Below are 27,976 nucleotides of genomic sequence, written 5' to 3'. Positions count from 1 at the left end.
CATCTTGTGAGATATCTGGAGTCACAATGCTCTACACATGCTCATCATGGCAGCCAGCTGTGGTGTCTGAGACCTATATCACTGCCTGCAAGGTCATTTTGGTCACCAACTGGCCTTCCTTCATTATGTCCTTCAGTAGTTCTCTGCTGTCATGAGGGAGCAAGTAAAGGTGTCTGTCACCTTCTGTCTTATAAAAAAAAAAGTAATATTTGGCCAGCTGGGCCTGAGCTGCAATTGCACCAAAGTTGAGGTGTACAACTTCCTCCCAAACAGATCAAGGCATTTGTGGTGTTTGTCCTTTAAGGATGCTTTTGGTCAATGTGAACTTCTCTCGTATGGCTGATATGACTAAGAAATTTAGGTTGGGGTGAGTGCAGAAATATTCAAACCTCTGTCCATTGGGAGCAGGGGATTAGTTCATTACAGAATGACTGCTTAAAGCCCTCAGATGTCAAGCCCATCATTTTGAGGAACCGGGACGGGGTGGGGGAGGGTGTTTCCCCGGCCACTAAAGTTTGTTCCAGATAGCTAAAGTTAGGTCACAACAGTGGAAAGAGGAAATCAAAAGCTGGTTCTGAAGATTATGAAGAACAGAATCTTAGAAATGTAGGACTGGTAGGGACCTCAAGAAATCATCAAGTCCAGCCCTCTGTGCTGAAGCAGGACCAAGAAACCTAAGACCATCCCTAGCAGCTGTTTGTCCAAATGGTTTGTTTTTAAAAAACACTATGACAGAGAGTCCACAACCTACCCTTAGAGTTAGAAAGTTTTTCCTAGTACCTAACCAAATCTCCCTTGCTGAAGATTAAGACCATTATTTCCTGCCTTCAGTGGACAGAGATCAACTTATCACAGCCTCTTTATAACTACTCATAACATATCTGAAGACCAAGCAGGTGCCTCCCACCCCAAGTAGTCTTTTCTCAAGACTAAATATGTCAATTAAAAAAAAAAAAAACACTTTCTTCATGGGTCAACTTTTCTAAACCTTTTATCATTTTTGTTTCTCTCCTCTAGACTCTATCCAATCTGTTCACAACTTTCTTAAAATGTGGTGCCCAAAATTGGACACAATACTCCATCTAAGGCCTCAGTGAAGAGTATAGAGCAGGGGTAGGCAACCTATGGCACGTATGCCGAAGGCAGCACACAAGCTGATTTTCAGTGGCACTCACGCTGCCCGGGTCCTGGCCACCGGTCAGGGGAGATCTGCATTTTAATTTAATTTTAAATGAAGCTTCTTAAACATTTAAAAAACCTTATTTACTTTACATACAACAATAGTTTAGTTATATATTATAGACTTATAGAAAGAGACCTTCTAAAAACATTAAAATGTATTACTAGCACGCAAAATCTTAAATTAGAGTGAATAAATGAAGACTCGGCCCACCACTTCTGAAAGGTTGCTGACCCCTGATACAGAGGAACAATTACCTCCTTCTCAGCTGCATCACATTGGTTACTTGTATTCAATTTACGATTATAATCTCCAAATCCTTTTCAGCAGTACCACCACCTAGCCAGTTATTCCCCCCCTTGCAGTTGTGCGTGTGATTTTTCCTTCCTAAGGGAAGTACTTTGCACTTGTCTTTACTGAATTTCATCTTGATGATTTTAGACCAGTTCTCCAATTTGTCAAGGTTGTTTTGAATTCTAATCCTGTCCTCCAAAATCCTTGTAACTCCTCCCAGCTCAGCATCATCTGCAAATTTTATAAGCATACTCTTCACTCCATTATTTAAGTCATTAATGAAAATATTGTCTGTATTGCACCAAAGACTGACCTCGCGGGACTCCTACATGTATCCTCTCAGTTGACAGCAAACCATTGATAACTATTCAGATGATGGTCTTTCAAACAGTTGTTCATCCACCTTATAGTAAGAAGTTTAGTCTGAACTAAGAACTAATGGTTTGGATACTTGCCAGGTTCCATGTCTCTGCCATGGGCTGTCAGATAGACGGTCATGGCCCTTTTATGTCCTTTTCAGGATCACAAGGAGGCACAGGGTGCACGAGTAGCCCTGATGGACACTGCTAGTCAAAACACTCTGGTCTTGTGTGTATACACATTTATAGTTGGATCCACAGTGACACACATTCTAAAAAACCCCTTTCTTCCCTCCTTTCTCTGCAGACCCTTGATTTCCCAGGCCAGCCGTGGAAAGGGAACACATGGTGAGCATATTTGAAAGAGAAGAGATGGGGCAAAGTCCGAAATTTTTTCACTATAATTGGTTTCATCTGCCTGAAGGAAAAAGGGGCAGAAAACACCCAATATCTGTTGGTTTAAGCTACACAATGGAAACATTTTCTTTAAAATTCTGTACATGTCTCTGTCCCAAAAGATCAGGGAACATACTCTAAAAAGTGACAAATGAAAACTTTTACTTGAAGTTTTCAGCTATCTAACCTGTTCTCCATCTGAAATCAGTCTTGAGTTGCCAGAGCAGAGAACCCCGAACAGCAGCTTTTAGAAATTAAAAAATTGGACACAGGTACTTTAAGCACTAAAGAAATGTGTTCACAAGGGAATACGTTTATAGAACTAGTACTGCACTGGTGCGCTAGAATAAAATACAGTAATAAAATCTGTTATACTTGGCAAGCAAAATAGATTTCTAAAACAAACATTCAAGTACCAAAGATATAGTCCCCAGGGAGCAAAATTCATGTTGCCAGATCATCATCATCTGAGAAACCAACATCACAAAACTTGTAGCATTCTCTAGAACAATGCTTCAGAAGACATGATTTTTAGCAAATTCCATTAAAAATGGTTAATTTACTACACTGGTAATCTGCCTGAGATAACTGGACAGAACTCACTAATCTGTTAAAGTATTAACAGTTGCTTAAACATAATATGGAAGACTATAACAACAGGTTTCTATTTCCATTATTGCCACAAATTTGAACAGTTGAATAAAAAATAAAAATAAAAATAAAAATCTGGATAGGATTGTAAGAAAACTGTGACCAGCATTTAATATTTTATTCAAATACTGATACACTACTGACATTAACATTTCAAAAAACTGTATCTGGTGTTTTAAAAGTAGGGTGCATATAATTGAAATAAGCATAAGCTAAACAGCAAAAACCCAGAGTTTAAAATTTTTTTTCCAAGATAAAAGCATTGTGACTGCCATCTGAAGAAAAAAGGTTTGAAATAATTTATTCATTATAGTATCTATCTGAACAACAGCAGTAATTCCACAACATGAAGCATCAGAACACACTGATCGTCCTAACCCCTTGCTGATACACAGTTTTAATTGTGCATTTAGACTCAGGCAAATTAACAAAGGCTTTCACTCCTACTGAGCTCCTAATGGTGAAAGTTCACATATAGAAAGCTGCTGGGAAACAACACTAAAACATTAAAGCAGGGACTGGTTGCGCTATTCCTGGTTAGGGGGAAAAATGTTGTAGCTTATTGTACATATAACATTTATCTTGGTGTATTCACTTCTATAAAAGCATGATATTAATATTTTGAGTTACTAGGTGAGCATAATTTCTCCTACCTTGAATGTGAAGTAAATGAAGGTAACATTTTATGTCAGCCCTTTAACCGTATAGTATTATTTAAAATAGTATCTTATTTAAGTAGTTTGGGATACACTGTACACCAAGTACCCCTTTTCAAGACAACTGTGGGTTATAAACAAGTGATATTTTCAACCTGAAATTCACTAGGTAAAAAAAGGGAACTGACATGATCAAAGCCTGATAGTTTTTTGTTTTGGAGATCTAGATGGCACCATGGATTACTATTTACGGACATGAGGTGAGATACTGTACTGCACCTCTTACAGGCCCAACACAAAACTCTCACCTCAGGACAGGGCAAGGTTATAATGCTTTTGAGCCAATCCTGGGCTTTGCTGGGAGTTGGGAGCGACCACTAACATAACAGTCCTGTGGATCTAAGTTACTACAGCCTCCCATATCTTCCCTATGGGCTGCAGCGCTGTGTGGAATATCCACAGCATCGTGAGACACGGTTGCAGCACCAGCAGAGCTCTGCTTCCAGCCCCACCCTTGCATGCCCCTTAGGCAGAGTTATTAGGTGGTCCTTGGGAGGCAGCATTATGGCTGTCTTTCACAACTCCTGCAACAGATGCCCCTTTATGCTGCTCCAGCCTTCTACATGGCATGAAGGGTCTGGAGCATGGCTGAGGCTCTCACCCAGGGACACTTCCACAACTTGGTCACCAGTTCCATGTGCAATTTGCAATGGAACTCTGTGCATAAGACACTTACAGAGCTTTAAAGAAAAATAAATCTGTTCTAAATGGGATTTTCCTATAGGAAAAAAAATCTGACTTTTAAAAAAAAATCTGTTAAAACAATAATCTTGTTTTAAAAATATGAAATATCTGAAGTGTTCCCATGGCCACTTGTTTCTAACTTCCTGGACCAATCTAAATGCTCAATAATTTAAAATTTTATTTTGAGATTATGCCTTTCATTACAAGATTAGGGCATTAGCCTTGGATTTAGGAGACTTGAAGTCAATTCCCTGCTCTGGCAGAGACTTCTTGTCTGACCTTGGGCAATTCATTTATCCTCCCTGTGCCTCAATTTCACATCTGTAAATTGAGGATAACAGCACTACCCTACCTCATGGGAGAGTTGCGAGAGTAAATACATTAACACTTGTGAGGTGACCAGATACTATAGTGATGGGTGCCATATAAATACCTAACATAAGTCTGGATCCCGAGTGTTCTATATACTTTGAAATTTTCAGTGAACCAATAAGTTGAAAAAGGTTTCCAACATTTCAAAACCAAACATTTCAGCTTTTTCAACTCCCCCTCCCTCTGACATGAATAATTTGGCAAAACTGACATGCGTTCACAAAACATTTTGATGTTGCTCAATCTGCATTTTTCACCAAAAAATTTTTTTTAAAAAAAGTTTTGCTCCAACATTTTACCAGCTCTGCAGCTGGTACTAAATATACCTCTGCAACTATGCATGTAGACAGAACAGATTATCTCTTTGGTCTTCGGTGTAATCTTTATACATACTTTTTTGCTGCTGACTGATTTTTTATGGTCAAGTACAATTTTCTGAATACCATCTCCAACCACAGATGTCTCCAAGGTATTTCTAAGGTACAATGCATTATTGGGGAGATATATATTATATCCATCCAAGAGAACTCCTTGGATTTACCTTTGTTTACCACAATTATATTGATTTCATCCATTTCTCTAGTTGCTGTAGTTCCTGCTGCACTTCCACTTTTCCTAGTCATTGCTGGTTGTTGTGCCTAATTTCATATTTTTAGCAAATTTGGTCACTGTATGCTCAACTTAAAATTACCTAGGGGAAAAAAATGAAGGAACACTAAGATTCTTGTGGACTCCAGGTCAACACCACTTGACTAATTCCTCAATCAGCTCAATATGCCCCCCCTCATTTTTATGCAAATAACATTGTTCCCACTGTTCTACACAATAGCACCAAATGCAAAAACACAGTCAGTCTTAAAGAACAATTGTGCTCAGTGACAACAAAAATCTCACATTTTATTCATATGTTTTATGTGCAGTCTGAGCACTATATGACCCACAGCTAATCCCTGAGCAGTTTCTCCACTGTTCTTTCCTGCTGTGACCACAATCCAATGTGAGAATGAGAGTTCATGACCAAAAAAAATAAAATAAAAGGTGACTGAGTCCCAAGTCGAAAGAGACTGAAAACATGTGGAAAACTGTATATCTAGCCATCAATCCAGCCTCTCCTGGTTCTTACCCTTTACTCTAATCCTAAAATAGACTTTCACAACCACTGAGATTCATCCACATGAAAGTAATTGTTAGTGTAAATTATTGGCATGAGACTCCTTTCCCCACCCCTGATGCATGCCATAAAGATAACTTTAGATATTGACAATCCAATAAAGAACTAAATCAGTGGGTCTCTGGCAACCCCTTTCACGTCGCAAGCCTCTGAGTGTGACCCCCTCCACAATAAATTAAACACCCTTTTTAATATATTTAACACCATTATAAATGCTAGAGGCAAGCAGTGTTTGGGGTGGAAGTTGACAGCTCGCAACTTGCATGTAATGACCTCCCCACCCCCAGTTTGAGACCCCCTGGACTAAATCAAGTACTCTGAGATAAATGACATGATGGGGATCCATTATCAAAAATGAGAAAATGGTGTAACCATTAAGAAATGAAAGTTTTCTTACATAACCAAGGTCTTCATGATGACCTCTGCACATTTACACTATTGCAGTGGTTCTCAAAATTATTTAATTGTGGCCCGCTTCTTTGTGTCTGCGGTAGTTGACGCCTCCCCACACCACACAAGTACATATACAGATATCTGCTGTGGTGCTTCACTTGAATCAGTTTTGGTTTCTTTTCTTCTCTGGAGGAATTTTTTTTTGTTGCATGAAAAAGCCAATGATCCATTGTACTAAGAGAAAAAGCAAAACTGTGATTGTGGTCCATGCTTACAATTAAACGTGCACACTGTGTTGTAGCAAATGTATTAAGTACAGACGGCAACGACTTCATATAATGCTATGCAAACTTAACAGAAATCCGCCAAAATGCATAACTCCATCTGAGAACCCGATATGTCTGGAGGAATCACTGTTGCTAGTTATTCATTGCTGTGGGTAAAATGTGCACAGTGAGTTTTTTTCTAAAGCATCTCACTCGCCCCCAGAATACATTCCATGCCGGTCCAGGGAGGGGGGGCACCTGTGAGTTTGAGACTCTGCACTACTGGAATGTACCAGCTGTGCAGCTTGGGCCTGTGGAAACTGGGAACTGGACAGGGAAACTTAAGATTACCAGAAACCATATACAAGGAGGGAGAACACTGAAATAGGGCAAGGAGCTGGGGGGGCGGGAGGGGGAGGGGTTTGACTGGGACTGGCTGGACAAAGACACTAAGACTAGAAATTAGTATGGAAGAACACCAAGAAGTTGGTGGGAGCAGGTTAGGTGTACTGAGAATGGGTGGACAAAGACTCTGGGAATGGCTGTGGAGAGGGGGAGACTAGGACTGGATGAACGAGGAGACTGGAATCAAAGCCTGAGGAGTGTAGATTGGGACTGGCTAAGTGAGGCTAATGGGAATAGGACACAATGCTGGGGAAGGCAGGGCAAGGTTGGACTGGAAGGGGCAGAATGGGATCAAGTTGGGGGGAAAACGAGCAAAAAAGAGTCCGCCCAAAGAGCACACTCCTCTTCAGAGCCTAGAATGGAAATCAAGTTTCCTGAGTCTCCCCATTCCTCTGCGGTCAGAGAAACAGGGAGAGATGTATGATTGTGTATCTGGTTGTATTAAAACACATTTCATTTGAATGGGCTGAACTTACTTAGAGACCCTCATTGCTATGTATGACTCTCCTGTCATTTTTATACCACTCCACCAATCTTAGTGAGATCTACAAATGCTATTAGTAATAATTTTATCTCTACTGGCAGATCATTGATAAGAAATCTACTGAATAGAACCTGACTTAGTACCAGTCCCCGCCCCCATTAGAAACATTCCTATAGGATGATGATTCCCCATTGATGACTACTTGTTGAGATCTGTCAGCTAGCCCAGCTCCTCATTCACTTAATATATGCGCTACTGATATTGTACAGTTTTTAAAAAAAAATAAGAATGTCATGTGAAACTAATCAATCACCTTTAAAAAGTCTAAATATATTACAGCAATACAGTTATCTTTTATCAAGCTAGCTTGCAATCTCACAGAATTAATTCAGGTTTCTTTGACAAGGCCCACTGTGCATAAAAGCATGTTGACTTGCATTAGTTATATCCCCATCCATTAATTCTTTATTAATTGAATCTCATATCAGCTTTTCCATTATTTTGATCCACATTGCCTACCACCACCCAAAGTCATCTTACTTGTCCTTTTTGAACACTGACACAACATTAATACACTTCCAATCTCCTGGAATTTCTCTTGATATTTCAAGATTAAAAGTGAACAGCAGCAGGACACAGATCTCACTGAACTATTGGGTGCAAGGCGCCAGAACTGCTGATTTAAATTTTTTTTTTCCCTAGCTGATGTTCAACATCCTCCTCACAGTTACTAATGGACTGGAAAGAAGTTCACAATCCTCATGGGATACAATTACATCATCCTGCTCCTTTCCAAATCCACAACAGAAATATCTGTTCTACTTTTCTGCATCAACAACAATTTTATCATCACTACCTAGTAATAAGGCTATACCATTCTTAATACTTTTTTGCTAATGTACCTGAACTCCTCATTGTCCTTATCAGCCAGTTTATTTTCAATGTTTTTAGCTTCCCTTATCAATTTTCTATACTTAGCAATCTATATACATTACAAGTTGTGATCTACTGCCCTTTTTGTTCTATTTGTATATCTGTCTCTCTCTCTCACACATACTTCTTATTAGCCAAAATGTGTCCTCTTTCTTGATTGCAGAATTGTGGCTTTATGGCCCATCTGAATTCTTAAGGAAATCAATTTCCATTTCTCTTAATTTTTCTTCTAAATCAATTTTGCTCCCAAAGAGCTGAATTGTACTTCCAAATGAGCTCCCAACTTTGGACCTCAGTAGGCACAGGTAGGGATAGAAGTGGTTGGCGCATCCCTCCTACTCCTTTCTAGCCTTGCTCTCCCAGTGTTTGAAATCATCAGAGAAGAAATAAAGGATGCGACAATGCTCCAATGGATACTGCTATTAGAGGATTTCACAGTTTCGGGCTGCATTGCCAGCACATCCCAAGAGTTGGAATATGCAGAGATCTCTCAAACTCTTGGTCTGACTATAGAGTCTACACAATGCCACACTCCAGGAAAAGATAATTTTAGCAAGGAAAGGGATTTTATTCCTGGTATTTTCTTATTTCCAAAGAAATAGTGGACTGAACTCTATGAAGAGAAGGATGACAACAACTATTGTTCAAATATCTACAGAAACTAATTTTCTGTGAATATAATACCTAGTTTCAACTCTCAGGACTATTCCAGGGCCCTTGATCTCTATACAGCCTAATTCCACATCTTGATAAGGCAGAAGCAAAGAAAACCTCAGGTTTATGGTGGGCAGAGCTTACTGCAAGATAGTATTCTTTGGGCTAGCTACAACTCCATCATGTAACTGGCTGCTGTGGCACATACTCGCACCATCAGGGTCTGTAGAGTTATCTATATCTAGATGACTGACTCATACAACCTACAACTCACAGCAGGGTAGCTTATACCCTGAAACTGATAGAATGTTCAGTTTTTATACCTCTGTCAACCCTACTTCTGACTCAAGTTTAGGACTTTGGATGGGGTGTTCTAGATTCCACAAGGTCTCTAGTTTGCCTGGCTCAGGGATTTCATCCAGGCAGTGGATCTTGCCAGATTAAGAAAAGTCCTGTGAAGTTTTATTTCTGAGTGAGAGGCCTACAGGTTTCTTGCATCATTCTCTCCTTCTGCAAAGCTCTGGACAAAGTTCTTGAAAGGATAGTTAAGTCTAGTGCACACGTTTAAAGTCCAGGCATGACAGTGTATTCTCAGCGGGTCAAAGATTCTTCTGATGAACTGTAGCAGATAATGTCTTAAAAGAATTGTTTCAGCCTGTTCTCTGCTGGTAATAGACATGGATGCCTCCAATCTGAGGTATGAAGCACATCTAAGAGCTTTGACCATTTATGGCCTTTGGAATCCTTAAGAATTGAGACTTCATGTAAATAAGACTGGAAATCAAAAGCTTTTCTTCTGCATAGAGGAGAGCCAGACAATACTCTCAGATGGCATGGTTACCATCTATCTAATCAGATGTGGAGAGCTCATTCACTGCTGTTGTAACAGGAAGCAATCAATCTGCGTGAATGATTCATCTGGAACCATGTAACCCCAACAGCTATACACCTAGAAAGAGTAAAGAATACCTTAGCCATTGATTTCAGCCCCTCATGTGTAGATCAACACAAGTTGTCACTCAGGCAGTTAGCGGTTAGTCTGATATTTGTCAGGTGGGGCTAGGCAGGGAGATTTGTTGACTACAAATATCTGAGGTTTTGCATGACAGCAAACAAGGTACTCCCTCCCTCTTCCCCCCCGTGGCGGGAGGGTGGGGGGGAAGGGGAAGGCACACCTTTATGACATTCCTCCACTTTTCATCTCCAAGATTTCTGAAGGACTCAACAGGACAAAGTGATCTTGGTAATGCCAGACTGAGTATGGCAGACTTGGTGTTCAGAGCTGCCAGCTCTGTCAGAAGATTATGCCTTCACTCCTCCCTTATGTCAGGATCTCTGTTCCAGCAGAGGGGCAGGTTAGTTCATCCAGCCCAAGTTTTCTCAGCTGGCAGTAATGCTGCAGGGCCTTCCAAGGCTGAATGGCTTGTATGTGTTGGATTTGGTCAAGGAAGTCCAGCTTGAAACCAGAAAGCCTTATATTAGTGTTATGTTGCCAAATGGAACCAGTTTAAAAAACACTTTGCTCAATGCAGAGACTTAAACCTGATTTCCTATCTGGTCCCAACTGTTCTGGTTATTCTCCAGTCTGAATTTATCAAACCTATCCACAGGAATTGCAAAGATTTATTCAGCATCTATTACTACTATTGTGCCCCTGTTAAACAGAAGTCAATGCCTGAGCAACCTCCAGTGAAACAGCCATTAATGTGGTTTATAAACCTCTGCATTCCTTTTGGGGAAGTCTACTGATCTTCAAAACTTTAGTCTGGTGTTCATCAAACTTATGAAGGAGCTTTTGAGATCTTCACTGAGAGCTGGTACAGAGGTAGAGGTCTTTCTCAAGTCCCACTAGTCAGATGGGTATCAGAGTTGCAAACATTAGAGGCTAATCCATTGTATATTATTTTCCACAGAGTCAAGGTGGTTCTCAGCCTCTCCCAAAGTATTTATCAAAATTGTTTCACTCCATTTTTCTTTCTGCATTTTCCCCAAATCTAAATAGTCAACCAGGGGAGATGATGTCACATTTCCTGGATGTCAGAGCTGTAAGGTACTATACAGAAATAAAGTGTTTAAAAATATATCCAAACCACCTGTTTGTGGACTCTGGGGAGAAATTCAAACTTTAGGTCATCTCAGGTAATCTACACCTCTCCTCTTGACTGTCCCCACAACTCCTACTCAAAAGCTTTCCCAAATTGAGCAGATTGTCAGTTACGCTCTGGGCAACAGTGTATCTGAGAAGCAACATCAAAGCTGACAATACTGTGGTCATTTTCTGCTCTGCTACTTGGAAAAGTTCTGAGCAGCTGCAGATAAACTGGAACCATCTGTTTTCAGACTTTGGAAGACAACAGCCCATACGTTCACACTTGGTTCACATGCAGAAAGTTAACTTTGCAGCCGCAAGAGCTGAAAAAAGGTTTTATTTTTAAATAAAAGCGTAAATCCTGCAGAGCTTCATGACATTTACTTAGCAAAGCTCCATAAATGAAATCAAGTAGCTACTCCACCACATATTGTATGGGCAGCGCTCGTCTGAACACACCCAACTCTGATTCTCTTAATTCACTAGATACCTAACGTAGCCCAATGAAGATTAGTAATTAAGTTTTTTAAATCCCCTAAATGTAGAATGGGGCATTTTAGAAATTATTTTAAGTTGTAAAAGTTGAACAGCTAGAATCTACAATTGAATATATAGGTCAATAAATCTGTTACAAGAAAATATAATTGCATGAACTTCCAATTTAACATAACTGTTTTAATGCTTTGTGCAGGTCATCTTTCATATATTTATTATGAAGAATATATTTATTATAAAGACTTTCCTAAAGTTTCAAATAAAATGATTCCCACAAATTCTCAGTCTGCTTTACCACTATCTAGTACAGCTGAATTTTAAGTTCTAGTCTTTTGGGAATTACATACTTTCTAAGAGCTCATTGCTAAAGACACCAACTATGTTTAACAGCTCTTTTTCCCTCATTAATTTAAGTGTACTGTTAGCAATGGTGTTAGAAGTATGTAATAAAACCCTCATTTCTGTAGTATCTGAGCATCTTCCAGTAGTGCATTAAGCAATGAGGGGAAAAGTGACTATAATGTAGAGTTTTGTTTTCATTTTTAATGTGTACATAATGCTATATGTTTATGGTACAGAATGCAAGATCAAAGAAGTGTCCCTAGCACTTGGGAGGTAGAAGATAGTGAACTGTGATGATCCTCAGACCTGTAAGAGTTCATTCCGCAACCTCAGAATGGCCTTGTGAAAGCTCCATCTCCTCCAAAGAAAAGCTCTGCATCCTTGCGATAGAAAAGTTCCACTGTGTCTACTGAGGCCTGGTCTACACTATAAGTTTAGGTCAAATTTAGCAGTGTTACCTCGATTTAAGCCTGGACCCGTCCACACAACAAAGCCCTTTTTTTCGACTTAAAGGGCTCTTTAAATCGATTTCTTTACTCCACCTCCATTGAGGAGATTAGCGCTGAAATCGGCTTTGCTGGGTTGAATTTGGGATAATGTGGACGCAATTCAACGGTATTGGCCTCCAGGAGCTATCCCAGAATGCTCCATTGTGACTGCTCTGGACAGTGCTCTCAACTCAGATGCACTGGCCAAGTAGACAGGAAAAGGTCTGAGAACTTTTGAATTTAAATTTCCTGTTTGGCTAGCGTGTTTGCAGAGCTCATCAGCATGATCTGCACATTGCCTGGCCCGTATTTTGTGAGAAGTCTATGACCACATCCACCTCGTCACCGTGCTGCCGTTGCCTCCTCGCCTGGTTTTGCATAAAATAATTGTTTGCCGGTGCTCTGACGGAGGGAGGGGCGACTGATGACATGGCTTACAGGGAATTAAAATCAACAAAAAGGGTGACTTTGTATCAAGGAGAAACACAAACAACTGTCACACAGAATGGCTCTCTCAAGGATTGAACTAAAAAACCATTGATTTCACAAAACAAATAGGGTCAATTTCTTGTTTTGATCCATCTATCTTTTACATCTTAGGCTAGCAGCGGATGGTGCAGTATGACTGCAAGCCATCGTCATCTCCTGGGTGCTCAGCAGAAAATGGGAATGACCTGGCTGAGTCACTCCCATGTCTGCCCAGGTGCCCCTGACCGTTCTCACTGAGGTCAGCTAAAAGAGCATCCAGGAATATGACAATGATGGCTACCAATCGTAATGCACCATCTGCTGCCAAAAGGCAATGAGCTGCTGCTGTGTAGCAATGCAATTCCTCGTCTGTCAGCACCCAGGAAACGTACGGTGATGGTGAACTGAGCAGGCTCCATGCCTGCCATGGCATGGCGTCTGCTCAGGTAACCCAAGAAAAAAGGCGCAAAACAATTGTCTGCTGTTGCTTTCATGGAAGGAGAGAGGGAGAAGGGGGTCTGATGACATGTACCCAGAAGCACCCGCGACAATGTTTTTGCCCCATCAGGCATTGGGATCTCAACCCAGAACCACAACAGGCAGCGGAGACTGCGGGAACTGTGGGATAGCTACTCACTGCTACCCACAGTGCAACGCTCCGGAAGTCGACACTAGCATCAGTACTGTGGACGCAGTCCGCCGACTTAATGTACTTAGAGCCTTTTGTGTGGGAACACACACAATTGACTGTATAAAAGCGATTTCTAAAAAACGACTTCTATAAATTTGACCTAATTTCATAGTGTAGACCTACCCTGAGAGGAGTTACCGAGTCTATTCCTCATCCCAGAGCTTTAGGTGAGTTTAGGTATTCTGGGTTCAGGTCATTAAAACACCTTGAAGGTAAAACTCAGACCTTGAATTTGACTCTATATCCAGTGGGAAGCCAGTGTAAAAAATGGAAGACAGGCATGATGTGCTCACAGTAACCTGTGTTGCTGAGGAGATGCACTGCTACTAGAGGGAGTATCCTAACGGCTTATGACTTCATGCCCAGGTATACTGAAGACCTCCAGGCAGGAGGTGAGGGATGCATGTATTACCAGGGCCAGGTCATCATCCACCAAGGTGGAACAGAGTCTCCTTCCCATCTGGAAATGGTAGAAAGCGTTACTTGCTGACACTGCTGCATGTAATGTTAAATCCAAGAGAACTCCTAAGCTATGGGCTGAATTGACCAATTGTGGATATAAACCTTCAGCCAAAGGAGACTGAACCATGGCCACAAACTCTCAAAGTGCTTTCCTCTGCCAAGCAAAATAACCTCCATCTTGCTCACCTTCAACCAGCTGTCTTCCATCCATGAGCTGATCACATCCAAGGACTGTGTACTCCTTATGTAGCTTTGTGCCGACTGTTTCGGGCTTGTGCCTAGGCAATGGTTTTAAGCAACAGGCAAATAGATGATGTTTGGTGACCACTTTCTTGTGTCTGTTCTTCTGTTTTCTTAGACGAACTGCAATCAGAAAGTAGCGGGTTGCGTAGAGGGATGTGCCAAGCACAGCGCCAAGCACAGCAAAGGTTGTCTAGTTCACCAAATGCCATGGAAAGGACAGTTCTTAGTTTTCTTAATTTCGTGAAGACCCTCAGCGCTTGATACATCTGACATACAGTACTCCATCCTTCATATTTAGCTCGTCATCCCCTTTTCTTTTTTTCACAAAATGCTAAGCCAATTAACTAGCAATTCTGCTTAACATCCTTAGCTTTATATTTCAGTGGTTACAAAAATGTATAAATTCTTCAGTTTTTTTTAAAACTCTGCCTACCAAAAAGGTGACACACTTTCAGTTCAAGAAAAAAAAAAAAAGTAATGCTTTTTAAGTTCTTTCCAAGTTTACAAAACTGCCACAGTTAAAAAGCAAGTAGAACATCATTCTTAAAAAAATAGTATGGATGCCAGAAAAACAAAATGTCATGGTAAAATATCAGCAGACTTTCTGCACTTATGTAGAATGAGGCATTGGTTGTGATTCATATTTAAAGCTGAGTTCTATTTTCACATTAAGGGGCAATGTCTACACTGCAGTGTTTGGTTGACAAATGTTATGCAGTTTAATTAAAGAGCTTTAATTAAACCTCTGTTGCATGTCCATGTTATGCTCCTTGTGTTTGCAGAGTGCATCCACACTGGCAGCTCTTGCATCGACACAGAGTAGTGCACTGTACAACTGGTCACATGATGCTTTGGGAAGGGTTTGATGCTCAGGGGTAGGGCCCTACCAAATTCACAGCCATGAAACACAGCATGAACTGAGAAATCTGGTCTTTTGTGTGCTTTTACCCTATACTATATTGATTCCATGGGGGAGACCAGCAATTCTCAGATGGGGAGTCCTGACCAAAAAGGGAGTTGCAGGGGAATTACAAGCACAGCAGTGTCTCTCTCTCTCACACACACATACCCCTGCCTGCCTCCCTCTATGTAGTGCAGGACAGAGCAGCATTCCGCCTTAATGGTTTGCTCTCTGCTGCCAGAGCTGAGTGGCATGCTCAGCTCTCAGAACCTCCTGGAGCTTTGAAAGGGGAGGGGTGCATGCCGGTGTAGCAGGAATGCAGGGCAGCAGAGTTTAAAACAGTGAGCAGAGCGGTCACAGCAGGTATTGTGGGATACTGGGGGAAGCCAGTTATGGCGATATAATGAATGGCAGTCTACACTGATGCTCTGTCACTAAGTTTGCTGCAAAAAGCTTTATGCCTCTTGTCGACGTGGTTTTATTTTGTCATCAAAACAGAGAAGTTTTGTCACCAAAAGTGGCAGAGCCATTGCAATTCCACTGTTTTGCTGCCAAAAGTGGCCTTTTTCCACCAAAACTCTGTAGTGTAGACAAGGTCTAAAGCAAGGATTTCAACATCTGTTTTGTATGAAAGATACAGTGCATCTTCCTGAAATTTACAGCATTTAGTCCAAGTACACAGTTAATTTAAGAATTTACAAGTAAATGTTAGCCTATGAATTAGAAACTGGGTCCTTTTAGAAATTTAGGATCTGTCTCTTTTCTTTGTCCTGAGTGAACTTACAAATGGAACAAACACAGATACTTCAAATTTCCATGCAGTTAAAACTAAAATCTCTTGCACAGGCTATGTTTGAAGATATTAAGTTGTAATTAGCTATATAACTAATGGATGTTGTATCTAACTGTTATTCAGGTCAACACACAGGTCAACACCTAGATAACACTTAAATGGGCCTACTGTAACAGAGGTAACTCACCCAACCACCAGTTCCTCTACAGTTAATTTGCACACAGCAATTCTATTAGCTGTAATGGCTCAATGGTATGAGGGAGCCACACCACTGAGGGAACACTGTCAAGGGTTGGCATAAGTAGATTAACTGGCCCAGCTGTCACTGCTCTTTAAAGATAGTGTGACTGTGCACTAGTTTAGGCATCAGTGTTTAAAAGGCTCTTGGTAGCAGTGCCACTGACTCACAACAGGAGCCCTTAAAGCACAGACACAATGGAATGCAAGAGCTGGGCTCCTCCTGCCCCATTTCACGTAGCAATGGTCTCAGTAATACAGCCCTCTCCCACCCAGTAAATGGTAAAATTAAGGGCCAGAGTCACTAATACTCTTCAGCTGCTTTCCTCTACTCTGGTGACACAAAGCAACTGTAAGCTCAATTTAATTGGCTGGTGCTCTCTGGCTGCTTTCACTGTTTTGGGGTACCAGTGAACCTCTCCTTAAAAATGAAACTCAATGCTAGGTATCTATAAATTATTAGAATTATTACATGGTATTGTAACTCTTTGGGTTCCTTCTTCAGTGTTTGCAGGTGAAATTTAAAATAAGAATTAAAAAAAGTCAAAGGAAATACTCAGAGGAAAAACTACGTTAAAATGGAGTTAAGGTTGAGAGTACACTTAAGACACTCAAACAACTCTGGAATGTCATCATGAGGGGAAAATACATATGAAACAAATGAAATGGATTTTTAATCTAATCTAGGACCAAAAACACTAAACTGCATTAATCATAATTATACGATTATTGCACGCTAATCATTACTACAGGACCAAACTGAGGTAGCCTAGGTGCCTAGATTGTGCATTTCTTATCTGGATATGTTTGAATTTTTTAAGAATAAAACTTAACCCTGAATTTCCAGGTTTCCTGTGATTTTTATACCTTTAAGCTAATGATATACTCTCCAACCCTAACTCCATTTTAATAGTTTTTTTGTTTGGAAATATATTTCTGACATTCCTAGCTAGCTAGAAATTTAGGGCACAATCCTGTGCTATTTATTTTAATGAGTATTTTGTAATTGACTTTAATGGGAGCAGGATTGGACCCTCAATTAGTATAGAAGCCAAACTAATGCTCAAATGGAGTACTGTAGGGTTTTAAAATAATTTTACATTTTTAGACCGTGAAATCAGTCTGATTCTTCAATGCTTGAAATACTGTATTAACTTCATCACAGATTTTCTATTTGCCACTAAATTTACAGCCAAGCTATGACTGCATCTTTCTTAGCCAGTAACATATTTTTTAAAAAGATACATAAGATTACAGTCTTTCCCATGAATAAGGGTTTAAAATCCATTATATTTTTAATTTCAATGGTTATTCTTTACAGGTCCCATATACTACCCAAACACTATAGTATAAAAACAGATCGTGTGAAATCCCTTTTGAACATTTTGTTTATTTTCAAGTCACTGTGTTTTAGGGTTAGAAATGACTAGTATTGTGTCTAGGTCCCAGAGAACCCAATTATTGCAGTTTTGGGTACTGTCAATAATGGGATCTTAGCAAGCTTCATACAACCCTCATGTATTATATGAATTTAAGTCAATAATCAACAGGGGGAAATTCAACTTAAAAATTGCTTTTAAGTCAAGTGTACATTAACATGGTACTATCAAGTGAAATTCTATTTAAACATGCTTCCTGCAAGATCAATTGCAGTTAGTAGCTCTACAGCTGTTGCTTACGAGACATAATTATTCTTCCAAAGCTACCAAGACAAAATGGCACATTTATCCTTTAGACTACTTAATATAAACTGATATGAGGGGGTAAAGGCCACATACCTAAAATTCTCAAAATTACATCTTGTTGTGCGTTAATTAAAAAAAATAATCTTTTACTCCTAAACAGCCAATCTGGCATTAAATTACATTCACCATAACACCAACAAGTAAAATGTATTTATCACAAACTTACTACATGGGCTCTGCATCTGGAAAACCAAATATAGAACAGGTAATTAAATGAGTCTAAAGAGGTTGAGCTTTTCAGTCTATTAGCACAAAATGCTGCCACATGAGAAACAACTTGGGTCCTAGATGAGGTGGTACTTTTCTCTGTGGTATCTTCAAGTCAACCCTCTCTGACCACTGAAGAAGCAGCACTGACTAATACTGGAGGGAATCATGAATCAACTGTATTTGCTAGAAGGAATTCTGACACAACATTCAGACAAAGCAGGGATGGGAAAACTACATGGAAGAGGGGAACAAATCAGCAGGGATTCCTAGAAAGACAAAAACATTAATGCAATACATTTCTAAATAACTCATGTATTCCTGTACTCCTTTATTGGCAGAAACTTGCAGAGATTTGTAAGAACATTTCCACTAGTTCTACTCTTTTAGAATTTTGTAAAACTACTAGGTTTTGTAAAAATGTCTACTGAAAGTGACTCCGGAATCCATTCTGGCTTTAGGTGAAGTCAGTCAAAATTTCACAGTGAGGTTACTATACTTAAATGTTGGTGGACACAGCACAACTTGAGCAAAGGCAGTGAAGTGAGGAGAAAGTTTGCAGATGATACTAAACTACTCAAGATAGTTAAGACCAAAGCAGATTGTGAAGAACTTCAAAAAAATTTCATAAAACTAAGTGATTGGGCAACAAAATGGCAAATGAAATTTAATGTGGCTAAATGTAAAGTAATGCACACTGGAAAAAATAACCCCAACTATACATACAATATGATAGGGGATAAGTTAGCTACAATGAGTCAGGAAAAAGATCTTGGCGTCATCGTGGATAGTTCTCTGAAGATGTCCACGCAGTGTGCAGATGCGGTCAAAAAAGCAAACAAGATGTTAGGAATCATTAAAAAGGGGATAGAGAATAAGACTGAATATATTATTGCCCTTATATAAATCCGTGGTACGCCCACATCTTGAATACTGTGTACAGATGTGGTCTCCTCACCTCAAACAAGATATTCTAGCACTAGAAAAGGTTCAGAAAAGGGCAACTAAAATGATTAGGGGTTTGGAGAGGGTCTCATATGAGGAAAGATTAAAGAGGGTAGGCCTCTTCAGCTTGGAAAAGAGGAGGCTAAGGGGGGATATGATAGAGGTATATAAAATCCTGAGTGATGTGGAGAAAGTGGATAAGGAAAAGTTATTTACTTATTCCCATAATACAAGAACTAGGGGTCACCAAATGAAATTAATAGGTAGCAGGTTTAAAACAAATAAAAGGAAGTTCTTCTTCACACAGCGCACAGTCAACTTGTGGAACTCCTTACCTGAGGAGGTTGTGAAGGCTGGGACTATAACAATGTTTAAAAGGGAACTGGATAAATTCATGGTGGCTAAGTCCATAAATGGCTATTAGCCAGGAAGGGTAAAGAATGGTGTCCCTAGCCTCCGTTCATCAGAGGATGGAGATGGATGGCAGGAGAGAGATCACTTGATCATCGTCTCTTAGCTTCACTCTCTCTGGGGCACCTGGCATTGGCCACTGTTGGTAGACAGATAGTAGGCTAGATGGACCTTTGGTCTGACCCAGTACGGCCGTTCTTATGTATTGGGAGTATGCCCTCATTTATACTCTATACATGCTTAATTCAGATTTTTTTTCTATTTTATTAAAAGATTAATGCAACTATTATACAGCAAAATATGACACTGCTTTTTGTGGACCAGACTGTGCTTGGCCCCTACACAGATAATTAGGGGACAGTGGGCTAACTAGAACCTTTGTCCCTCCATTTTGCAGATTGCATTACGCCCAAGCACAACTGCAGTCAACTCAGTAGACGAGCATAGGGATAGCTTCCTTCCTGCTCTGATGGGCGTGGTTAAGCTGAATGCCACAAAGAAGCATATGAGCGAACACTCTACCTTCCCGGCATGCAGGTGGAATTTTGAGGCAGAGTTTCCCCAGAACTTTCCTCCTTAACACTGGGCTGTGCCTAACTGGAACAATTGAGCTTTATATTATGTAGAGACAGAAAAAAGTTACTTCTTATTTTCCAACATAAACTTATTCTTCTATTCACAAAACACCAAGATGAGTGCTTAAAAGTTTAGTGTTGTAGAACTGATAAATGAAATTGTTTTTAATTATTCACTTTATTAATGTAACTTCTGTTCACCATTCACTACACTTGCCTACACTGTAACTTCTGTTCCATATTGTAATTCAAACCCTATTTTAAAACACTCACTCCATTTTGTAAAAGCTTCCTCCAACGTTCATTTTTGCAAACCCTGCTGTAATCTTATTAGTTTAGTTTAGATGTGTGAATGAGGTATGTATGAATGACGGAATCAACCTCCAGCCCCAACCTGTCCTGATGAGATAAAGTTCAACTACCAACGGCTGAAGACCTAGACAACAGTCCTAAACAAAGAAGCATCCACTCTAAAAAGAAAAGGACAACAGAACAACAGAAGGAAGATCAAAGCCAGGTTCAAGGCTGAAAGTCACGCCTGCAATTGATGGGTGATCAATCTAAACCCAGAGGCAGCGTGACACAGCAAGACCTATAGACTTTGAATCCAAACTAAAAGCCTATAAAAAGAAGGGTGAGATGAGAGACTCTGGGGGGTATGTCTACATCTAAAATTTTGCAGCGCTGGTTGTTACAGCTGTATTAGTACAGCTGTATAGGGCCAGCGCTGCAGAGTGGCCACACTTACAGCAACCAGCGCTGCAAGTGGTGTTAGATGTGGCCATACTGCAGCGCTGTTGAGCGGCTTCAAGGGGGGTTCGGGGAACGCGAGAGCAAACCGGGGAAGGAGACCAGCTTCGCTGCGGTTTGCTCTCGCGTTCCCCGAACCCCCCTGCAAACTGCAGGGAAGGAGACCTGCTTGCACGGAGGTTCGGGGAACGCGAGAGCAAATCGGGGAAGGAGACCAGCTTCGCCGCGGTTTGCTCTCGCGTTCCCCGAACCCCCCTGCAAACCGCAGGGAAGGAGACCTGCTTGCTCGGGGATTCGGGGAACGCGAGAGCAAACCGGAGAAGGAGACCAGCTTCGCCGCGGTTTGCTCTCGCGTTCCCCGAACCACCCTGCAAACCGCAGGGAAGGAGACCTGCTTGTTCGGGGAACGCGAGAGCAAACCGGGGAAGGAGACCAGCTTCGCCGCGGTTTGCTCTCGCGTTCCCCGAACCACCCTGCAAACTGCAGGGAAGGAGACCTACTTGCTCGGGGAACGCGAGAGCAAACCGGGGAAGGAGACCAGCTTGATTACCAGAGGCTTCCTCAGGTATGCTAGGATACCTGCTTATTCCACGGAGGTCAAGAAAAGCGCTGGTAAGTGTCTACACTTGATTACCAGCGCTGGATCACCAGCGCTGGATCCTCTACACCCGAGACAAAACGGGAGTACGGCCAGCGCTGCAAACAGGGAGTTGCAGCGCTGGTGATGCCCTGCAGATGTGTACACCTCCTAAGTTGCAGCACTGTAACCCCCTCACCAGCGCTGCAACTTTGTGATGTAGACAAGCCCTGGGTAACATTCTGCTGCCAACATGAAAGGACATCAGTGCCTGCCCAACAGAGATCTAGCTTGTCCTTGTGCCTGGCTTTCCTTGCCAGTTAGCTGCCACAAGCTACGAACCCAAGCTACAAAAATCAAGCTATGAACTTAAGCTATCTTCAGGACTGGTAACTATGCAGCAGGTGCAGAACATCTGATGGGTGTGTGTGTGGTGTGTGTAGGTATTATTAGGTATAATGTGTGTGTATAAGAATTAAGATATTAGTTATTAGTCATAAATCAAATTGTTATCATAATAAATGTGGCATCTTTGTCTTGTCCCCTTTAATAAGATCCTGCTGGTTTTTACTGGTCTAATATAATTGGTATAACAGTGTGTCATTTCTCAGTAGTATTCTTTATGTTGCACAGTATTTTGCAAAGATTAATGTTTACTTTAAATGTTAATCATTTTATTTTCATCTTTACATTGTACTGTTATGACATGAGAATTCTACTGTATCTGTCAAAAATTGAAGTAATCACTGAAATAGGAACCAGAGCCAAAACATAGAAGTTCACAGTTTTCACTATTTTCTCCATCATGTCTCTAGCATGCTAATAATTCAAAAAACTAAAAACTCAGATGTAAATACTTCACCTCTTTGTCCTACAGACGTCAATTAACGTCCATCTAGGTTTAAGGTTAAGAAATTCTAGTTATTAGAAAATGAAAAGTCTCATGTATACATGTGCATCTTTGAACAAGAAAATTAAAAACAGTGCAAACACTAGTTCCTTCCTGGTGGACACAGAAAGCCTTTATTACAACTGATATGAAATCTCAAAAGGATTATTTATTATACATAGAAACAGATTACAGGAAACACATCTAAAGAGACATGAACAAATTGACCCATGTAAGCCATGCCAACCTAATTGCTGTAGTTAGTAGTACATCAGCAACTACTCCATTTTGCCCAAGGTTACTCCATGGCAGCAGCCAAAGGCTCAGTGTTTAGACTGAGGTACTGAGACAGAGAGCTGCACCCCCAAACTCTTCTGTGGGTGGCAAAAAGAGGACACAAGAGCTCCCTCTTTATCAGGGCCCAAGAATGCCTGCAGGAGACATCCAGCCCCAGCCACAGGGGGATGTCACCTCCCAGGGGGATTAACCATTGCTTGGGGACAGGAGGAACTGTTGAGTTTCTCTATACAGCAATGCAGAAATTGCCACAGCAGTCCTGAGAGGAAGGTTGGAGTTGAAGGGGAAAGGCAATTCTACTTACAGAAGTGTGTATTTTCAACTAACAAATCAAATAATCTAACAAGCTGAAACTTGAGATAGAAGCTACAGCAGCTGGAGGTATGGAGCATAAATAACTGATTTTAGGAGGAAATCAACCCAATAAAACATTTCCATTTATTGATTTATATTTTGAAGATGGTCCCACAAGGAAAAGTATCAGAGAGGCAGCCGTGTTAGTCTGGATCTGTAAAAGCAGCAGAGTGTCCTGTGGCACCTTATAGACTAACAGACCCAACGAAGTGGGTATTCACCCATGAAAGCTCATACTCCAATACGTCTGTTAATCTATAAGATGCCACAGGACTCTTTGCCACAAGGAAAAGATCTAGAAACTTTTTTATAAATGCTTATATGGGCTATAGCATCCAATAGGGTTAAAAAGATGATCTACAACATGTTTCACTAGTTTAAGTGCTCAAATAGACACAAATAGTAAGCAAGAAAAGTTTAAATAAACCTAAAGAGATAATCTTCATACTAAGTGTACACAATGTTTGAGGCATTTAAACTAGGCCTTCAAGTTATATGTACCCCCCCAAAAAATTATTGAAATTTTGACAAAAAAGTAAAAAATTACTTGCCTCTACCTCCAAAACTGCTGGATCAAGGTTGCCTCTGCTCTTAAAGGAGACCTGCAAAGGAAAAAAAACATTGGGCTTGTGCCCTACTTTGCTTCTTTAGGATGTTTAAAAGAGGCATGAAGGTTTGGTTAAGGTGATTTTTTCTGCTTATTTACACTCAAGATTCAGGTCCTGTCTAGTCAAGAAGACACCATGATGAACAGAGAACTAATTACAAGACAACATCACAAGAACCAAGAGGGAAAACTGAGCAATTGAAAGGGAAAGAGACTGTTACACTGTTTAAATTTTGTTTTCTTAACATATTTCACTTCAATGTCTAATTAACAATTTGAAGAAAGGATGTTGTGTTAAAGTTCCAATATCCCCATGCGTTTGATTGAGCTGGAAGAGCTAACATTATGCATCTTTCGAAACATGCTGCAAGTCCTCTAGAAAAACCGGGGACACCAGTGAGAACATTTCTGATATTTCTAAGGTAAAAAGCAAGCAGAAAATAAATATTTAAAATCACTTTCAGGCCCTCTTTATACATAAAGCAACAAGAAAGAGTACAAGCCCAATTTTAAATAGCCTTTGCAGGTTACCTTCAATCAAAACATGATAATGGGAGACAAAGGAAGAAACATGACATGGTTGACTAAAGGCACCCAAACTGCGTATTTTCACTGTTTACTAACCTTTCTTTGACGAAAAATAATTTTGCATGTATGTACTGGCGTTAACCAAAAAACCAACTTCTTGATCATTTTCCCTGAAATATAGCAAAAAATTTCATCTCTGGCCTCTAAGAGCAAGCTGCCAATTTTTAGACTAAAATGGAAATTCAAGCCAAAGTTATAGAATGGTGGTAAAAGTAGGGGTTGTAAGAGGACAGCTGCAACCTTAACTATGGAGTTATTTCTGGTGCCTCAATAATCCATTAAAAACACTGATCATATACCCTTGCATAAGAAGTATAATGCTAAAGCATCAGTGTTCTTCAAACAGATGCCGCTAAAATGTGTCTTAGAAGATCTGACTCTTAGTAGCAAAAAAATTAAGTGCCTGTCTGAACTGCCCATTAAAAATTGTAGTTATCCTGAAAAAAAAAAGTCTATTACAACATGACAGAAAAAATTTAGTACAGGAATCCCTTAGAAAAATGCTTTAAGAAAAGTCCCTAGTACTGCTTCCATACACTTGTATTAACAAAAATAGAGAGTGAGGGCATGAAATGTAATTACTCCTAGGGAAATCAAGGAAAAGAAAAAAACAAAAGTATGAGCAGAGAGAATTATAAAAGGAATTTTCTGGAAACAAAAATATGATTTTCTTTTATTCCAGCTCTGCTTCATTGCAACTAACTTCCACAACAGCAGGAAATAAAACCAGACTTTAAGAAACTGAATGTTTACTCAGAACAGTTTAATTTCTAGTTAAATTCTGAAAAGTGCAATGTTCTAAGCTAATATAAAGCCATTTTGTCTCAAAAAACTAGGGTTGAAAAGTTGCATAATTTTCACAAGTGGTTATTTCCCCCTCTCTTTGGGGAAATGATACATTGATCCTGGAACAGTTCTAGAAGAGAAAAACTTGCTCTTTCTGGTTTATCCGGGTGCTCATATAGTGGTATCTGAGACTCTCTCAAGTATTCAAAAATAGAAAAAAATCCCTTTTGTCCTTCCCAGTCTGTAGGAAAATTAACTTGATTAGTTTACAGGGTTTAAGGAAGGGGTTATTATTATTACTACTTGGTTTGCGAGAGAGATGAGTGCCACTGTGTGTCTATGTAGGAGTGAAAAATGTATTGTGGCAAAGCTAAGCCAAATAAAAGAGCTTTGCATTTAAATCTGAAAGTGATGACATCTAAGGGTCAATTTAGTTAAGAGTTGTACTACCAAATACAGAAACATATTCATATTACAATTTCATCAAGAAGCACTAGGCCCAGAAGCTAGATCAAGAGTCTGATGAATGTTAACCTTTAAAAAATACTGTATAAAACCAGTATAAAAAAAGGGAATAAGTACAATTTTTTAGAAAATTCTGTGCAAGTTACCTTCAGAAACAACATTCAGTTTAAAAAAAACAAATCACTTCTGTCTCAAAATATTTTCCTATCATCATTACTAGTAACTCTTAAGTTTCCTATAACTGACATAGATTAGAGCAGGGAAAAGACCCTCATTCTTATTCCAGTTTCTTTGCTTTGTGTTTTTGATACCACTTACTGTATGGTCAAGTTTTCCCTGTTTGTTCAAGTATTTTACCCATTGAAGGGGAGAAAAACACTTTAAAAATATGAAAAAGTGATTGTGAACCCCAAAGTTAGTATTGGGACACAAAGGCAGGTGTACTAGGTGAATTTACTTTTAAGTCTTTGAGACTGATTGATTTCAAAGACAAAAAGTTGGTAGTTACACAACTGTATAAATTAAGCAAGGGGTTGTGAATACCTTGACAGTTCCCAAACTGAAGATCAGCAAAATTACTTGTTTTATTTCATAGAGGCTGTACTTATTTATATGAACACACCATCATAATACTGGTATGCTTCACATACATTAATTTAGCCATCTCACCCTACTGTAGTAGGAAAGTGGTGTCTCATTTTACATATAGGAAACTGAGGCAGAAAGACTGACTAAAGTGTTGACATAGGAATTCTGTGCCATAGCTCGGAACTGAACCAAGATATCCTGAATTCCAATTCACTGTCTTAACAGAACATCTTTCCTTCTATTAACAAGTAGTTTATTTTAAAAAATTACTTTTTAAAATGAGAAAACATCTTTGGAAGTCAAGGAGTCCTGAAGAGATTTGCTACAACAGCACACACAACTACCATAGACCATATACTGAAAGTTCTCTTTCTACAAACCATCTGGTCTCTTAAGAAGAGACATCTTTAGTAAGGAATACACTTAAAACTGTTAATCCTACAGAGTACCTAAATTACAGAATACAGCCTTAACCATATTACATGTCAACTTTGTGAGAAAATTGTCAGTGAAAAAAATTCCCTAGAGATGTATTCAAACTATATAACAATGATGCTGGTAAGTAAATGAACAGTATAAAAAGCTTCCTGCCACTTTACTGCTCTCACCATTTCTTACATATGGAACTGTTACAAGGTTTAAAGTGAAAAATACCCTAAACAGAATCCCTATGCCAAACTGCCCATATTAAATATTTGAAACTCAGGCTGAATTTTTCTAAACCTTTTCCATTAAATAACAAATGCTTCTTAACATCTAACTAGTCATAGTATTATAAATTATTTCGCATGAAAAAGTAACTACAGCTATTGTGCTAATCCACTTAAGTATCTGATATTTGTAATATTTGTGCTTAGCTACTGGAACATTCAGGAAAAAGTTTTCAGACTAAGTTAAATTCTTTGCAAGGTGTACATACTGTAGGAATACTACTTACCTGTAATTTTTTTTGAAGATAGGAGTTAAATATATCCCAGTCCTGTGTTCCTACTCATGAATATGATCAAATCCGGAACGAACAGCAGCAAAATCTGACCCACTAAATTGTCTAAGCAGATGAATGCCAGCCTCATGCATCTATATTGTTTTGATCTAATTTTAAAAAGTGCTTAGTAAATAAGTATTTCTCAACTTCGGTGGGGAAGGAACATCAATCTACTTTAAGGCATGGCTACACTTGCAGATGTAGAGTGCTTTGAGTTAAACCAGCCTTCGTAGAGTGCAGTAGGGAAAGTGCTGCAATCTGTTCACATTGACAGCTGTAGGCGCACTGGCATGGCCACATTAGCAGCTCTTGCAACGGCCACAGAGAGCAGTGTACTGTGGTAGCTATCCCAGCATGCAAGTGGCAGCAACGTGCTTTTCAAATGAGGTGTATGTGGAGTGTGACAGGGAGTGCGTTGAGTGTATGTGAGGGGAGAAAGTGGGTTTTTGGGAGGCTGAGAGCATGTCAGCACGCTGTCTTGTTAAGTTCAGACAGCAGCAGACCCTCCTTCGCCCCCCCCCCCCTCTCTCTCTCACACACACAGCATTCCACAGTAATGGTTGCTTTGTCTTGGAGCAGATAAGCATGTCGGCTGTCAGAAATGGAGCTTTCAAAGGGCATATCTGCATTCCTGCAGTGATTACAAAACAGTGACAAGAGTGGCCACCTGACTTAAGGGGATTATGGGATGTTTCAGGAGGCTGATCAGAGCACAGTAATGCAACACCTCGTTCACACTGACACCCGGGCGTTTCAGGCAATGGGCACCAAGTGTTAATCTTCTTACCGAGGTGGAGTACCAGGAGCACTCTAGGCCTGGAGTCAGAGCACTCTACATGCCTTGCCAGTGTGGACAGGTAGTGAACTAGGGTGCCCAGGGCTGCTTTAATGCGCTTTAACTTGCAAGTGTAGCCAGGCCCTCTATCACTACGTAGAGAAGAATCAGGCATACAGTTTGTCTTCTCCAAATACAAGAGAGTTAGAACAGATCCGACAACAAGAACTGAATCATGCAGATGTGTCCCTGGAAGAACAAAGCA

At 40.0% G+C, this 27,976-nt stretch overlaps 1 protein-coding gene across 10 annotated transcripts in view; it reads right to left on the bottom strand.

The window, feature by feature from the left end:
• The window catches only part of QKI (QKI, KH domain containing RNA binding), a 340,409-nt gene that overhangs the window by 104,567 nt on the left and 207,866 nt on the right, over positions 1 to 27,976 (bottom strand). For 5 of the 10 annotated variants that reach the window (XR_003999651.1, XM_030556709.1, XM_030556704.1 and 2 more), the window contains one exon: positions 23,469 to 23,519. The exons of 4 other annotated variants lie outside the window; for them this stretch is intronic. Coding sequence is in view for 5 of the 6 variants with exons in the window: in XM_030556709.1 (XP_030412569.1) it covers positions 23,469 to 23,519 (51 nt within the window). In the remaining variant the exon portion in view is untranslated. The remainder of the gene's footprint in view (positions 1 to 23,468; positions 23,520 to 27,976) is intronic. One more of the 10 variants, XM_030556703.1, reaches the window with a different exon arrangement.

This window comes from Gopherus evgoodei, chromosome 3 (genome assembly GCF_007399415.2).
Source record: "Gopherus evgoodei ecotype Sinaloan lineage chromosome 3, rGopEvg1_v1.p, whole genome shotgun sequence".
NCBI lineage: Eukaryota > Metazoa > Chordata > Testudines > Testudinidae > Gopherus > Gopherus evgoodei.
This window is presented reverse-complemented; position numbering and strand designations above follow the sequence as displayed.